At 44.6% G+C, this 17,251-nt stretch overlaps 1 protein-coding gene across 2 annotated transcripts in view; it reads right to left on the bottom strand.

Moving 5' to 3' along the window:
- PKMYT1 (protein kinase, membrane associated tyrosine/threonine 1) overlaps positions 1 to 17,251 on the bottom strand; it is a 272,843-nt gene that overhangs the window by 145,622 nt on the left and 109,970 nt on the right. For both annotated transcript variants that reach the window (XM_085618492.1, XM_085618491.1), the window contains exon 5: positions 10,687 to 10,859. In XM_085618492.1, coding sequence (XP_085474618.1) covers positions 10,687 to 10,859 — 173 coding nt within the window. The remainder of the gene's footprint in view (positions 1 to 10,686; positions 10,860 to 17,251) is intronic.

The following is a 17,251-nucleotide window of genomic DNA, read 5'->3' as shown; positions in this document are numbered from 1 at the left end:
TTTCACTATAAATATATAAAACTTATTTAAACTTTTCAGAAAAACACACATTCACTGGATGATGTCATCAGTGATGTCATTTGAGATGTCATCAGTGATGTAATATGTGACGTCATGAGCAGTGGATTGCGGGTGCGCGAGTTATAGTTATCTGAACTAACTATAACGGGGGAATTTCATTGGTTTTTTACGAGTGAAATATCCACCTAACTATAACATGTGTGAAACCTATGGTTTTTTTAGTGTATATATATATATATATATATATATATATTCACTGAAAAAAACATAGGTTTCAGGCCTTATATAGTTATTAATTAGCATTTAAAAAACCTTAGAAATTCACTGAAAAAACAATAGGTTTTAGGGGTGTTATAGTTAGCTGGACATTTCACTCGAACAAAACCATTGAAATTCCTCTGATATAGGTAGTTGTACTAACTACATCTCACGCACCCGCAATCCACTGCTGATGATGTCACATATTACATCATTCATGACATGGTCAGTGACATCACTGATGAAATCTCAAATGACATCACTAATGACATCACTGATGACATCATCCAGTGAATGTGGTTTGTTTTGTTATTTAAATATCTATTATATATATAGCAATTTGCATTGAAGAATGAGCGGATATATAAATATAAATATCTGGATGGAGGATTTAGTAGCAGTGTGATTGACTGTTTACTTGACTAATTTATAGTGTATCACTAAATATATTGGATAGTGACTAAACTGTGTGAATATCTGTATCACTTTGTCAGTTGTTGTGTAAACTGCTGCATCAGATGGTTACTAGCTACGTGAAAGTCTATATTATTTATTGATTAGTTAACTGAGTATTTGTATGGGAGAGTGAATGTGTGTGTGGTTCGGTGGGGGGGTGTGTGACTGCCCAAAGATGTGTGAATAGTTGATTCAGTAGGTATATGAAGTTAAAACTACATGTTATAACAGTTGTTTGGGTGAGTGAATATCTTTATGGGTGTGGAGATGAGCAACTATATGTCTCAATGGTACATTTGAGATGTCATCAGTGATGTCACTGACCATGTCATGAATGATGTAATATGTGACATCATCAGCAGTGGATTGTGGGCGCGCGAGATGTAGTTAGTACAACTACCTATATCAGAGGAATTTCAATGGTTTTGTTCGAGTGAAATGTCCAGATAACTATAACACACCTAAAACCTATTGTTTTTTCAGTGAATTTCTAAGGTTTTTTAAATGCTAATTCCTAACTATATCAGGCCTGAAACCTATGTTTTTTTCACTACACCACCCCAGTTTAGACATGGCCATATGCAAATCAGTCTTGACCCTGTGTCTCATGGGAACAGTCCAGCCCGAACTGCCAAGCCATGTCTTCCCTGGACCGGAATCAATGATATATATATTCACTGAAAAAACCATAGGTTTCACACATGTTATAGTTAGCGGAAATTTTACTGATAAAAAACCAGTGAAATTCCCCCGTTATAGTTAGTGCAGGCAACTATAACTCACGCGACCGCAATCCTCTGCTGATGCTAATACTGTATTTAGACACTTATTTGCCCATGTCTTCTTCCATACATTTTTAGCTATACATATATTACAAATATTTTTTTTGCATAAAGACACATATGTCATCAGCAGAAGATTGCGGTCGCGTGAGTTATAGTTGCCTGCACTAACTATAACGGGGGAATTTCACTGGTTTTTTATCAGTAAAATTTCCGCTAACTATAACATGTGTGAAACCTATGGTTTTTTCAGTGAATTTGCAAGGTTTTTTAAATGCTAATTCCTAACTATAACGTGTGTGAAACCTATGGTTTTTTCAGTGAATTTGTACGGTTTTTTTAAATGCTAAGTTACTTTACGCCATTCGTGGCGTGCGCGCCCACTTAACGCAGTTCGTTCCGTGCGCGCACGGTGCGCTTCGCGCACCGTGCACGCACAGTGAGCTTCGCGCACCGTGCGCGCACAGTGAGCACGCGGTGCGCGAACTTTACGCAGTTAGTGCCGTGCACGCACGGTGGGCACGCGGTGCGCTACGCGCACCGCGTGCCCATGTTACGCTAGATGGGCCATGTACGCACGATGCGCTTCGCGCACCGTGCGCACATGGAGGACATATTATGCGCTTCCTTGTGATAGGTAATCTGTTGAAATTTTTTTGGGAAATGCTGTGCTCAAATAAGCCATGCACAAATGGAGGCCTTCGGCCAGCATTTGCACACGGGGTGGGGAGAGTGTGGATTTTTTTTTTTATAATTTTTTACCGTACGGTAAGCGTAATCGGCGAAATTTTCGAAAAATTAAAAATTACCGTTTTTTGCCTTGGGGGATCTTTGAAGACTCAACTAACATGGTTATGTGCATGGGCGCTGTCTAAACAGCCCCTTTATATGTTTTTTGCATTTGTTTATCAGCTCCCCCCTCAGAGTGCGAGAGAGAAAATGGCGGCCGCCGCTTCCTGGTTTCGACCGATTCGAATGTTTACTAAGATCTAAGGGCCAATCAGAATCGCGCTCGCGCACGCCACCGTACGCGTACGGTAAGCGTACCGTAAGCGCACCGTAAGCTGGCTCAGATATATATATTGATTTAAAGGCTATTTTCTCAGAATCTACTGAACAGATTTACACCAAACCTACAAAAGGCACTTCCTTGACCTGAGGACTACCTCTCTGCCAAATTTCTAGTAATTCTGTTCAGCCGTTCGGGCTGTAGCCCTGTCTAAAGGTCCTATGGAAAAATGCATGGGAAAAACGCGTTTTGGGACCCCCCTTTTATCTCAGCCCCCGCTTGACGAATCCCCCCGAGACTTTCAGGGTAGGAGCGGAGCGTAGCGCCCCACCTATTTTGAAAAATTCGCGAGGATTCGTCGACCGGCGCCAAAGTTATTCAAAATAGAATGTTGAGGTTTTCCTATGGAAACGTGGTCCTAACTATAACTATCTACTGGCGACCGCCAGTAGAATATATATATATATATATATATATATATATATATATATATATATACACATATACATACACACACATAACACGGAGAAACCGTTACGGAACAGAACAGACAACACACCCCCAAGGGGCACGTGCCGACAGGCAGAAAAAGCACAGCGAAGCTGAAAGAACACGCCATGGAGAGCCAGGCATAGCAGAAAGCTGGAGAGGGCTAGGGCCTAACCCGTAGTGGACAACCCAGAAGCCCCAGGAGAGAGCCAAACCAGTGAAGCTCAGCAGAGGGGACGTCCCACCAGTAGGAAGAGCGGGGTGAATCAGGAGACCCGCAGCAGACAGAAAAGAATCAGTCAGCAGAAGACCCCACGGAAGCCTTTGAAACTGCCCGTAGCAGAGCTACACAATAGCCAACAAGTACCCCACATAGGGAATGGCACATCCCTAAAAAGCAAGGGACACCTCTTGAGACAAGCTCGTAGGCAGAGGACTCAAAACGAAATACAAAAACAGCTGGCCAGCTGTAGTAAAAGAAGGGCAAGACAGCGAAAAGCCGCACAGTCCATCTGGGTAATGACGTCTTGAACCCAGAGACGGAACTTTCCAAACAAAGCAGTGACAAGACTGCAACCAAATGCAAGTCCACACAAGGATAGAACTCATGGAAACGCAGACATGAGACTCTGAACCACCGAGTTTGCATGTCTGTCGAACAAGGCGACCCCATCAAAGGGAAAATCCCAAAGACGCTCCTGGACATTGGCAGGGAAACAGCCATTGCGTAGCCAGGCATGGCGACGCAGAGCAACGGACCAGGCCATAGCACGACCCACCAAATTAGTGGTGTCCATGGCCGACCGGATTGAAAATTGCGCCATTTCCCGGCCGTCACGAATCAACCGATCCAGGTCAGACCGAGGACCCTCCGGGAGAGAGGGAAGGAGGCGCTCGACCGAGTCCCAAAGAGCAGCAGTGGCCCGTGCAAACACGCAAGACGTGTGCAGGAATCTAAAGCCTGCACTGGTGGATAAAAATACATGGCGGCCACACGACTCCAACCATCGAGACTCCCAAGAGGGAGGGAGTAACGGAGGAGGGGCAGAAGGCAACGTGACGGAAGCTGCCTGAATCACCATCCCTTGAGACCTAGGATGGAGGGACAAACTGACAGGGTCATCTGGAGCAGGGCGCTGGCAATGAGCAATGGCACGATTCACGGGTCCCCTGAAGATGGCCTCGCCCAGGTCCCAGAAGAGTGTTGTATAACGACTCACTAAAAGGCAACAAGGGCTCTACTTCCACAGTGTCCTGGTGGAGTAAATCCAGCAAGGGATCAGAGGGCAGAAAGACGGAGGGGGGCTGCACTTGCAAAATGTCTGCAGCTCTGCAAACCGCCCCCGCAAAAGTAGCCACCGTGGACATCCGAGGTGGCGACAACAGGTCATCCGTAGGGGACGACATGAGGCTAATCCGGCTACTAAGGGCCCTAGGGCATCCAAGGCCCTGCCAGTACATGGGAACCTGGTCAGAGGGACAGCAAAACAATCCTGGGAGTGGTGAACCCACAGGTGCCTCCTCAGTTTTGGTCTCCACATCCTCCACCAACCAAGGAACGGCCGGGGATGGCACCGGTGTCGACTCTGTCAAGAATCCCCGAATGAGCCCTATCCGGCGTCAACGCGACCACCGAGGTGGGAACCTGCGGAGAGAGCGGAGTCGGCTCGCAGCTTCAGCCGGTGTCGACGCAGGGAGCCGCACAGGGCTGTGCAAAGACGACATGGAAGGCTGGGACGTGCAAGGAGGATGCCCCTCCGGCCATGCCCTGACGTCGCAGCGACTCCGGAATCGGAGTCAGGGTGCTCAGCCGGTGCAGAGAGCAAACTCGCCAGCGAATTCCCGATCTGAGCCCCTACCCCTCTATGGGGTCTGAAGGCGCGCCAGGGAGAGGGGGTAGCCCAAAGATGGAGGGCAAGGCCCGAGAATAGGCCTCCATCTGGGTCCTAGTCGCCCCAGCACCAGGAAACGGCGGTTAAGTGGGGGTCGACTCCTGAGGACCAGTGTCCGGTGGAGACCGGGAGCAGCGGGCCCCGCAGTCGCGTTTCTTGTGCTTACCAGGGCAGGGGAACGACTTCGCGACCTGACCCGAACCAACCCCCCCAGCACTGGAAGGAGACCGGCGGTGTGAGGGCTCTGAACGGGACATCCGGGCAGTCAGCAACTTCATGCGACGTTCCCACAAGGACTTCGGCTTCAGCTGGCGACAGGGGTCGCACACCTCGGAGTCGTGGTGCTTGCCCAAATACAGATCGCGTGTGGATCCGTCGCCGACATCTTCCGTGAACAGGATTCACACGTCTTGAAGCCCGAAGGCATCACACACTGTTCCCCGACACCAAAAGGCATCGAGAAGGCCTAAAAAACAGGGCAGAGGTAACCGCTTCTCCGGATCCGAGTTGGGACGCAGAAAAGAAGAAAACTGACGTCAGCACGCCTGGGGGGGCCTTTATGGCTCCATTGACGTCACTTCCGTGGACAACGTCAGGACGGAGCCGGGCACCGCCGCACCCCCAGCGTGCAGAGGTGCTGCTGGGGAAAAAAGTTTTCCGGATCCAGTCTGACGCCTGGGGGAATATTCTAAGTTAAGGAATCTGCAGCTAGATGTCTATCAGATTTGAGGCTTACTGCAAATTTTTGAAAGGAAAAGGTTGGTGGATCAACACAAGCCACACCTCTCTGGATTCCCACGGGTGTCTAGTTTTCAGAAATGTCTGGTTTTTAGGTTCCCCTAGATGCCTGCAAACCCGGGACCAAAAACAGTCGCCCACCTATCTATGAAAAATGACCCGGTTTTGCAAGGTTTGGTCCCGGGCTCCGCGGCCATCTAGGGAAACCTACCAAACCCACACATTTCTGAAAACTAGAGACCCTATTGACTTTTAATGCATTTCTGCCTTCCAAATGTAAGATAATGTGTAAAAAAGAAGTCACTTTGAAAAATATCCAATACTTCACATGCTAGTATGGGTACCTACAATTTCGTAGATGTGCAAATAGCTACTATTTCTAAACTCTATATTTTGTTCCCATTTTGGAAATACATAGGTGTCTTTGATATCTAGTTTTCACTCTTTATATTTTACCAAATTAATAGCTATATACCCGGTATACATTGAAAACCATTGCAAGACACTGCTCAGTTATTGGCTCTGGGTTCCTCAGGTTCTTGACAAACCTACAAGTCCTATATATCCCCACAACCAGAAGGGTCCAGCGGATGTAACGGTATATAGCTTTCAAACATTGTCATACTTAGAAGAAGTTACAGGTGAAAACGTTGGCACAAATGGCTGTTTTTTTTCAACTCCTGTTCAATTTTGCTTAATTTCAACTATTAGTTTCTATTAAAAAAAAACCTTGAAGGAACTACACAAATGATCCCTTACTGAATTTAGAATTTTGTCTACTTTTTTAAAAATGCATAACTTTCCGGGATCCATTTGTGCTTTCACACCCATTTCTACCACTAACTGGAAGGAGGTTGAAAGCCCAAAAAGTAGCAAAAATAGGCTATGTCCCACTAAAACGCCAAAACGGTTTAAAAAAATGTTGGTTTCCTGACAAAAGTCTGCCTGTCCATGAAGGCTGAGAAGATGCGGATTTCAGAACCACAAACCTTTTGTTGATACTATTTGCAGGTAAAAAACCAAACCTTTCTTCTTCAGCACTTTTTCTCCATTTTTAAAAAAAACTAAAGATTGCTGTGTTTTGGCTAATTTCTGGGTCCCCTCCAGCGGAATTCACATACCCTGGATACCTTTAAAGTCCTCATATTGTTGGAAGAAAGGGACACAAATTTGGCGTGGTTACCTTAGGTGGACAATAAGTAACAAGGGCCATTGCACGAACTACCCCAAAAAAATCGCTTAGGAAGGGGGTAGTTCTAGCAGCGAAAGCGTTAATTGACCAGGTGAATGATTCCACTGACGTGCTAAGCATTCTTGTAGAGGATGCATGTGTAATCTTGAATGAGACACTATTGTGACGCACGATGCCTTTATTCCCAATAGTTGCATCAAAGGTTTGACGGCTAGAAATTGGTTGTTTTGAAACTGTAGTGGTATGTTTGCAGTTATGAGGGTTGAAGATGGGACTTTTGTGAATTGCCTGTAAATCCCAATTGATGGAGAAGGATTATCGTGTCTTGAGTGTGTTGTAAGCACTTTTGCTGTGTGTTGGCTTTGATGAGGAGTTACCAAGAGGAGGAGACACCTTAGCTTGCGACTCGAAAAACTTCTTAGAAGAAAAACAGCTTGTATACATTAGGACTTAACACTAGATGGCAGGAGTATGCAAAACATGTGCATCTACAGTCACACATGCCTCAAACATACAGTTCCTGTTGCTGGCTATAGTCACAACTGCCACCATGCCCTCTGGAGCCATGAAAGAACTGTGTGGGATGTAATAGGCTTAGAGTGCTGCCTTCTGTGATAAGCAATGCCTCACAAGTACCGTGGAATTTCGGATAATGTTGGTGGAATTGAAGGGCTGGCGACAACGTGCACTGACCTTTTCTTCAAAAAAGGAGGAAATATCAAAAGGAATAACTTGAGGGATGCTCGGATATTTGTAAAAACTCCTGTTGCCGGCATCCATGCAGGACGTCGGATCACTATTCTAGTGCCTATTGTGTGACCCATCCAATCTGTCGAGGCAGACTGTCATCATAGATTTTCGGTGCGAATGCATTTGTGAATTCTTTGGGATGGCTTGCAAGAGCTCACTGGGCGCATCCTAGAGGGCAGATGTGTAGCACCCTAACAGACACATTGCGTTTAGGGTCCTCAATGTCAAACTGGGAGTGGAGAAAACACTCTTAACAAACATGTCAATGCGATTTGACTGATTTGTCTAATGCATATGTTGGCTGATCCTGCTGTTGGAAGCAGGAACCACCAAGCTCTCCAGGGTTGGCCGTTGGGTTAGAAACACTGGGTCCTGGGAGGAGGCCTATGGCGCTACAGTGCACACAGTGAGTGCACAGAGACTCACTGGCAAAGCAAAGCATGGTTTAGGCCTGGTCATTATCAATGTCTTCTTCAGGGCTTCATTAAAAGACAGCCAAGGCCCAAAGATGCAGGGCTAGCCTGCAAGATCTAGGTCAGTATATCATCAATAGGCAACTGATGGTCTAAAACGTCTTGAGCTCTGCAGACTACCACCTCAAAAGAAACCATATCCTCTGTAGTGAGCAACAGTGGGGAGTCCAATTCTGTATCAGGGGAAGTATCCAGGTCACTAGCATTTCATAAATCTATAAATATGGTATCAATCTGAGGGGGGAGTAAATTGTCCACCTCTGCATCATTATAATGTGGAATGTGTTTTGAAGGCCCTATACTTTGGTAGAACTGGCGCTGAAGTAGTGGCACTGCCTGGGAATAATTCCAGAAGAGAGGTGGCACTTTACTTTTTTATCTCGTAATAAGACATCAGCCAGAATCAGGTTAAAGACTGTTAATGATCACAAACTGACATCAGGGTTGTGTTCGGAACCAGTGTATCTGCAGCCAGGGCCAGCGCCGGAGTGGTTGGGACTGGCGTGGCATTCAGCATAGGTGCAGCGGTCTTACCTGGTGCCAGTTGGGAGGCCTCTGAGGTGTCAGTGTTGCGGTAAACCCTGCTGAAGGGAATCTGACTGGGGACCGCAGCGGATCCATCGAGCCCAAAGGCGATGCAGAGACGCCCGAAAATAATTTGTTGCTACATGGCCTCTTTGAAGGCCTACCCCTGCTGTATAGTCGACAATAACCCAGGAAACTTGGATGTCCTGCCTAGGAATGGGCTCTCCTTATAGTGCCGACTGCACAAATTCGCTTGAGAGAGACATGAAGAAGACAACTCCCACTTGGACTTTCTTCTACATTTATCATGTAAATTAGGCTTTACTTCGTCTTTAACTACCCGAGGATATTGTCAGAGCATGACCTGGAGTGGGAACAGGCCCAGAATTTGGACAAGCAGCAGACTTGAGAGCGTGATCAGCCTTGTTTCTGATGTCTGGTGATGTACAGATTTGCCTGATGCTACGTTTTGGTATTTTGATGCACTAGGGTGCATTTATCACAGGAATGATTCAAACATGCTGGAGCCTGAAACACCATTATGTGGATCAGTGATAGACATCTGCTTCTTTCAGAAAAGGCCAAGTTTAAAGTCTGCAGTAATTGGGGGGGGGGGAGACATTTCGCTAGCTGATTGTCATCAATAAAGAGAATCTTAGGGTCATTAAGGCATTGACAAAACATCAGAGCAAAGCTCTGGATCCACGTTGAAAGTTGGTGAAAGAAATTAACTTGCGTCAGCGCACAGGAGGTGTTACCTATATACTGCTCTGTGCAGTCACTTCCGAAAGGGGTGTGATGTCACAAATGAGGCCAACGGCACCACTTATCAGCTCCGAGGAGAAAAAAAAGTTCTAGATCCAATCTCAAGCCTGTGCAGAATTCAAAAAGGTGAGTACTCTGTGGTTAGAAGTATCCATCGGACAAAACTGGACCACAGTGGGATGGTTTGGGTCACACCTTAATACTGGTTTTACAGATAAGGAATACCGTTCTCTCAAGTCCAGGAAACAGTGTGGGGTAGCTCCTTTTCATATTTCATTTTCTGGATGCACTGCAGAGACATCCTTTGTGCAATGCGACTCCTCTTACAGCAGGTAGTGATGATGCACCAAGATACCCTTGCAGGTGATAGTGCGTTTTACAAATACACATAACATGATGCTGGCTCCAAGCAGGAGTACCCCAAAACATGAGCACAATGAAGTATGCAGACTGGGCACTTGACGGTCATCAGCCTCTTTGAACACGCACTCAGGAAAAGACAAAATGGCATGCTTTGCCTAGGAACCTCTTTAGTCTTAACAGAATTACTGACTCATCCCTACACCCTACGATGCACCAAATGGTAGTGCCCAGGACAGACCAATCAGCAATCCCCTGTTGAAAGGTCCTTGTAGAGTTTCTGAGGGTAGTCCTGTATCCATCCTTCCACCCTTCAGTCTCTGAGGCTGCTCCTTAAACCTCCAGGAATATAGGCAATACATTTACAGTCTGACGATGCTGTATCCCATCCTTCATCTTGTGCTATGTCAAACTAGGGACAGAATAGATCCAGCTGGTCTGTTTAAATACTTTTACCACAACATAGAGTTATGACATCATCCGTACCTCACACACACGCACACACTTGAAGTGCACACAGAATCTCTGTGCAATGGTCTCGGGTGCTATATCCAAGTGGAACTTTAAACAAGTGGGGCCGGAAGACACTTCACTCCACCTGAACCAGAAAAAAAGGCCTGTTCAGTATGATCAATCCACACAAATCGGTATGCAGTCATCGCTTGATATCAACCAACCAGGACCTAGACAGTAGCCCCATGACTTCAAAGAGGAAAGGGCTGATGCACCTCCTCCAGGTCACAGAACAGGTTGTGGGCCTTGGAAAAACCATGGACAGGCAGAATTCTCAGAGCATACACTTGATAAGCAGGTTCGCTGGTCCAACAAAGAGTCAGGATCCGGGTTTACATGTAGTTAGATAACTCAGGGCAGAGTGTGCACACACATTTACCATAAGGGGGAGATTCCTTTCCCAACACAGGTTAGCTAATTATATATTATTTTACTATAACCACCAATCACCAGCTGCACCAACCTGGAAGACTGAAGCAACTTTCTGGATTCCAGCTTTGGCAGTTTGCAGTAGTCCCCTCCAGGTCTCCACTTTGCGCATGATGGGGGACGCCAACAGACTATCCACCGTTGCCCGCTTCTTGTGATCTGGCTCCAGCATGGCAGTCAGGATATTCAGGAGCTCTGGAGAAAGGTCTGGAATTGAAGAAAAATGAACGGGTGAGCAGAGAAGTGGACAATGGATACTAACCTCAGGATGTTCAAGCAGGGCAGTTTCTCTCTCAGACTCGGATTCCAGAGCTACTATTATTTTCAACAGAACGCCCACTGGCCTCATATTCAATTATATTTTAGGGGAACGCATCAAGGAATGATAGATGGCTGGTCCCCACGTGGGTGTTACATGGGTAAAAATGTTTGATTTTCAAGGTGGTGACTTGGATCAAGGACTGCTGGATCATCAAGGAATCTTAATCATTGCAAAATTCAGAAGCTTATCTAAAGAACACAGATGCGCCTGCAATAAAGACAAGAAGACCGACAAGGCTCCGCTAAGATCTGTCCATGAAGAACTATACTACTGACCCATAGGAGAGGCAGCAAGCACAACTGTGGGTAAGAACAGACAAGTTGTTCAGCATAGACCATAAAACGAAGACAAAGGGCCAACGATGTAGCAAATGTGCCTTGTAATCTTTCTCCCTTCCATTGTTTCCATGACAGTCTGACACAGTTCTTTCAGAGGTTGAAAGCCTCAGGAAGAACTGCGACCCAGGATGCACTGGAACTGTTGTCTGAAGGACCACTTTACCGGTCATGTCTCTGCTAAGTTTGGTGGCAGAGAAAGTGAGAGAACGTGAGATAGAGAGAGAGAGAGAACGTGAGATAGAGAGAGAGAGAGAACGTGAGATAGAGAGAGAGAGAGAACGTGAGATAGAGAGAGAGAGAGAACGTGAGATAGAGAGAGAGAGAGAACGTGAGAGAGAAAGTGAGAGAACGTGAGAGAGAGAGAACGAGAGAACGAGAGAACGTGAGATAGAGAGAGAACGAGAGAACGTGAGAGAAAGTGAGAGAACGTGAGATAGAGAGAGAGAGAGAACGTGAGAGAGAAAGTGAGAGAACGTGAGATAGAGAGAGAACGAGAGAACGAGAGAACGAGAGAACGTGAGATAGAGAGAGAACGAGAGAACGAGAGAACGTGAGATAGAGAGAGAACGAGAGAACGAGAGAACGTGAGATAGAGAGAGAACGAGAGAACGAGAGAACGTGAGAGAGAAAGTGAGAGAACGTGAGAGAGAAAGTGAGAGAACGTGAGAGAGAAAGTGAGAGAACGTGAGATAGAGAGAACGAGAGAACGAGAGAACGAGAGAACGAGAGAACGAGAGAACGAGAGAACGAGAGAGGGAGAGAGGGAGAGAGGGAGAGAGGGAGAGAGGGAGAGAGGGAGAGAGGGAGAGAGGGAGAGAGGGAGAGAGGGAGAGAGGGAGAGAGGGAGAGAGGGAGAGAGGGAGAGAGGGAGAGAGGGAGAGAGGGAGAGAGGGAGAGAGGGAGAGAGGGAGAGAGGGAGAGAGGGGGAGAGGGGGAGAGGGGGAGAGGGGGAGAGGGAGAGAGGGGGAGAGGGAGAGAGGGGGAGAGGGAGAGGGAGAGGGAGAAGGAGAAGGAGAGGGAGAGGGAGAGGGAGAGGGAGAGGGAGAGGGAGAGGGAGAGGGAGAGGGAGAGGGAGAGGGAGAGGGAGAGAGAGAGAGAAAGTGAGAGAGAGATACAAAAATCAACTCTGCTTTTCTGTACCTGACTTAAGGGCATGACTGATATACTCGGTTTTACTTCCCTTTGATCATGGACTGTTGATGTACTGTCCTGCACAACCTGTTTTCAGAACTGGGTACATTTTTTCAATATGCCCGTTTGATACTTGGGATCACCAGGACTATAAACTAAGGCTTCTCAAGTTGGGCGAGTATCCCGGGTTTCATGCTTATTGAAGGTAACAAAAGATCTGGACTATGGTTGACGTGGTCACATTCAGGTGCTAATTCCTATGTTCCAAAATCCTACAGTGCTAACCGCAAGGTGATAGTACAATCTCTGCACCATCTCTATTACTGAAGCTAGATACCCCACTAACCCAGTTTCATCCCTCCCCCAGCTACAAGAACCAACTACAGTGACCTGAAGTCAAGAAGCACCGTCCAACACAACGTATCTGTTCAACAATGTAGAGAGTGCAGCCAGTATATTTTCATAAGGCTATTTAAAACTGAAAATTATAAGAAAATGGGCAAAAACACAATACTTCACTACAAAGATTAAAACTGCACTGTGCCTTTAAATCTCCAAGGTGGTTTCCCTATAATGCCAGAAGGGCAGTCAATTGTAAGGCTTCCTCTACCCCTTTTCTTGTTCAACCAGTGCACTGATGCACCATCCAGCTGCCTTCTTTACAAAAAAGCAATAAAGGAAATAAATAGACAAGGGCCGGCTATGTTAAACATATGACAATACTGAACGGGGGAGGCGGGGGGGGGGGGGGGGGCAATATATGGGATGCTCAGTACCAAATTGTAATCTTCTGCTTCTGATCTGATGCACATGGTTGTATTGTAATATTTCATCCAATAAGTTTTAATAAAAACAGTTTTAAAAAATAGATAAATATTAAGCATCGAAGCTATGGTTGCCCTAAACAATCCACTATTGACTATTCCTTAAAAGGTCGGCGGGTTGTTCATGAGTTCAGTAAAGATCATTCAAGACCATACAGCAGAACTTCTAGGTGTCCACTTGAAGGAAACCAACTTTCTTGACAACATCCAAGCTGGTTTTCTTCCTGCTGACTGCATTGAATCAGAACTCTTCCATTATTGATGATTTAAGCTTGGACCTCGATCTAGAACATATCAATTAATTCATTATTGTATATCTATCCACTACACTGGATATAGTAGATCATGCTATCTTACTGAAGAGTATCACTGGTGCAGGGCTTGACGGTACAGCTTTGGATGAAATCTATCCTGGCTGATTGATCTCAGTCTGTGAAACTCTCTACTTACAATGTCCACAAAATTCCAGTAACATGTGGAGTACTACAAGGATCTTCTATTTCAACTAATCTTTCAACATAAATGTATCTGGAAACGATACTAACATTTAACTGTGGCTAGATAACAACCATGCTGGTTTCCAACTGCTCATTTATGTTGTTTGGAACTGGATAAACAGTCATTACCTAAAATTAAAAAGTAAGCAAAGAAAGAATTTTAAGCATGGTAGTCAATGGGTGCCTAGCTCTGGAACACTCTGAGTAGTTGTGTGCTTTATAAAACCTACTGATTGATTCATAAATGAAATAGAAGAACAAATGTTACTTACCTGTAAACTGTGGTTCTCCAGTATTGGTGTCTTTCATAGATTCACATGCTTGAATATTCCCCGTCGTCGAAGTGGGAGTCCCACGGTATATAAAAAGCAATAAGTGTCATGTATATACATAAACATACATAACCACATAATAGCATATACATATCCAAATAAACTTTACATACATTTCAGAACTAACATATCAAGCGAAAATACCATAGGGTAGTATTGACACATAGGAAAGCATTGAGAAAAAGAATCACTTTACTGACATATCAATGTCGTTTTATAGTCCAAACTCCAGCCAATCAGGCGCAAGCACCCTCTAGAACCTTCTCCTCAGAGGCTCAGGTCCTCAGATTTTCGTAGCACTAGAGTAACAAAAGGGCCGAAGGAGGAGAAGAGAGCCTCTGAGGGGAGGAGGGTGGGTCGCATGTGAATCTATGAAAGACACCAATACTGGAGAACCACAGTTTACAGGTAAGTAACATTTGTTCTTCTCCAGTATTTGGGGTGTCTTTCATAGATTCACATGCTTGAATACAATAGTGAGCAGTAAGCAGCAGCCTTGGACAAGGCCGTAATAATATTGCCTGAAATACAATGACAATGTATTTAATACGCAATAAAGAATTCCCAAGGAGGAGGGAAGTAGCAGAGGCTCACCTTATCTGCTTGTCCCACAGCCGTGTCCGCTTCATTAATCGATTCCAGGCAGTAGTGCTTCGTGAACGTGTGCCTGCTGGACCACGTAGCTGCCCGGCAAATCTGGTGGATGGGTACACCAGCGAACAGGGCAGTGGAAGATGACATGGCTCTTGTTGAATGAGCCCTTACTCCAGAAGAAAGAGGCTTGCCAGCCCTTTGATGAGAAAAACTCAAACCAGAGCAAAGAACTGAGCAGAGCTCAGGGAGACTCCCTTCACACGACGTGCGGTAGAAAATCTGAGGACCTGAGCCTCTGAGGAGAAGGTTCTAGAGGGTGCTTGCGCCTGATTGGCTGGAGTTTGGACTATAAAATGACATTGACATGTCAGTAAAGTGATTCTTTTTCTCAATGCTTTCCTATGTGTCAATACTACCCTATGGTATTTTCACTTGATATGTTAGTTCTGAAATGTATATAAAGTTTATTTGGATATTTATATGCTATTATGTGGTTATGTATGTTTATGTATATACATGACACTTATTGCTTTTTATATACCGTGGGACTCCCACTTCGACGACGGGGAATATTCAAGCATGTGAATCTATGAAAGACACCCCAAATACTGGAGAAATTCTGATTATGAAGGTTAAAACTACCTTTTGCTAGCCTTTGGCTGTAACTGATTGGAATGTGGAAATAGGACTTTTACATACACTGTCTCCTTCTGTGGAAAGCCTTGGAGTAAAAATGTATATCAAACTTTCTATGGCTAAACATATCCCTTCGGCTGCGTCGAAAAGTCTCAGGAAACTTTTACGTTTTCGAACAGTGAACAACTAAAGAATTGCTATAACAGCTATAAATTGATCCCAGTAAGATTAGGCTAATTTTCTTTATCTTGGCCCTCCTGACAATTTATTAGATAGATTGCAGGTGGTTCTAAATGTGGCTGTTCGTTTGATCCTAAAAGGTCCACGATTTGCTGATTCTAGACCGCTCCCTAAGGGTCTGCACCGGCATCCCATCAGACAGCATATTCAGTACAAGTCTTTATGTGTTATTTTCAAAGCTATCCAGGCCGACGTGTTCAAATTCATTTCAAAGCAGGTTAAAAGGTACACCCCTGGTCATGCTCTCCATTCATTTTTAGCCAATTTCCTCCCACTGCACTTCACAGTGAATCAAACCTTTTGTCTTTTAGACATTCCCTTAAAATGTGTCTCTTTCAGCAAGCTTATTATATACAAGTTTCTTCAAATTAGAGTTTGCTTTCAACAGTCTATTTGTTTTTTTAATAAATTTAAAGCAATAGTTTAGTTCTTATCGCTCTCACCAGTCTAGCTCCAAAAATGCTTTTAGTGTATGGCTCTGTATATTTTTTTTTACATAACATATCTTAAAGATATACATGAGGAAGAAGTAAGTTTACACACAAGAAATATTTCCGTGTCCACCATCAGATACTCACTGACATTCTTGAACAGTGAATAGAATAGTAAACTTCAGCCCATTCAATCAAGAAGGAAATGTAAAGTTAAGTGGAGGCAAGATGGCCACACCCAAGATAAATAATGAAAACAAACTGGTTTTAGAGATACTCTTGGCCCACTTTGATGTCTATTCTGGAGCCATAATCCTGACACAAATGTCCCTTTGTTACACTAATGCTAACAAGTCACTTAATGTACATTCAGTCAATGGAAAGATTTGATGTTGTATGAATGTGCGCATAATTAAAGTATTGTCTGGACATTCTGCTGCCATCAAGGATGTGGAGGGACATATTTAAAAAAGTGAGTTGGTAAAGAGGTAAGAAGCTATATGCGCTGCCATACATGAAAGATGGGCAAGTCCTTACTCTTTTGGAATATTGTTAAGGGCTCATTAGCATACTGGGTTTATTGCTAATCCTAAACACTGATGTTGGTGTTGCTAAGAAAGCTAAATTCTAAAAAGGTGCTGCAAAATTGCACCACCCCAACATACACTACAATCAAACTCAACACAGTAATTAAACATTTATGCAACCAACTTGGATTGTAATTCTTGATACAGAAAACACATTACTCCAAAAGATCAAAGGATAACTGACCAACCACGGTTAAGAAAAACAAAAAACTTCCTTAGACATAACCATCCACGCACAAGATATTACGACAATCTTTGAAAACCAATACATTTTCACTTAGCTAACCTACTTAAAGCACTTCGAAACAAAACAGTGAACAAACGGTCTACTAACTTCATACACCACGTGTAACCATTGATTGAGGACACTCAAAGGTCAGCAGGAAAGGGTGCCCAGATTACAAATGCCAGAATAATGGCATAAGAGGTTTGCAAATGCTGATAATTTAATATTCTTTTCTTGGCCTTCTTCAGTTTCACCCCAATCATGAACCAAGAGGACAAGCATAAAGAAACATTCCTGACCAAAAGTGCATTCTTCTTTGATCGAACCTGTGGATAACTTGGATGCGAAATCACAGCATTTTGTGTTTTCAGTAAGCAGCTCAGAAGTTCAGAATTGTTGCAAGACCAGACGAAGAATGTATTAGCGGATGATGCATTAATG

The sequence above is a fragment of the Triturus cristatus genome, chromosome 7 (genome assembly GCF_964204655.1).
Source record: "Triturus cristatus chromosome 7, aTriCri1.1, whole genome shotgun sequence".
Lineage (NCBI taxonomy): Eukaryota > Metazoa > Chordata > Amphibia > Caudata > Salamandridae > Triturus > Triturus cristatus.
The sequence above is the reverse complement of the archived record's forward strand: the minus strand, read 5'-3'. Positions and strand labels throughout refer to the sequence as shown.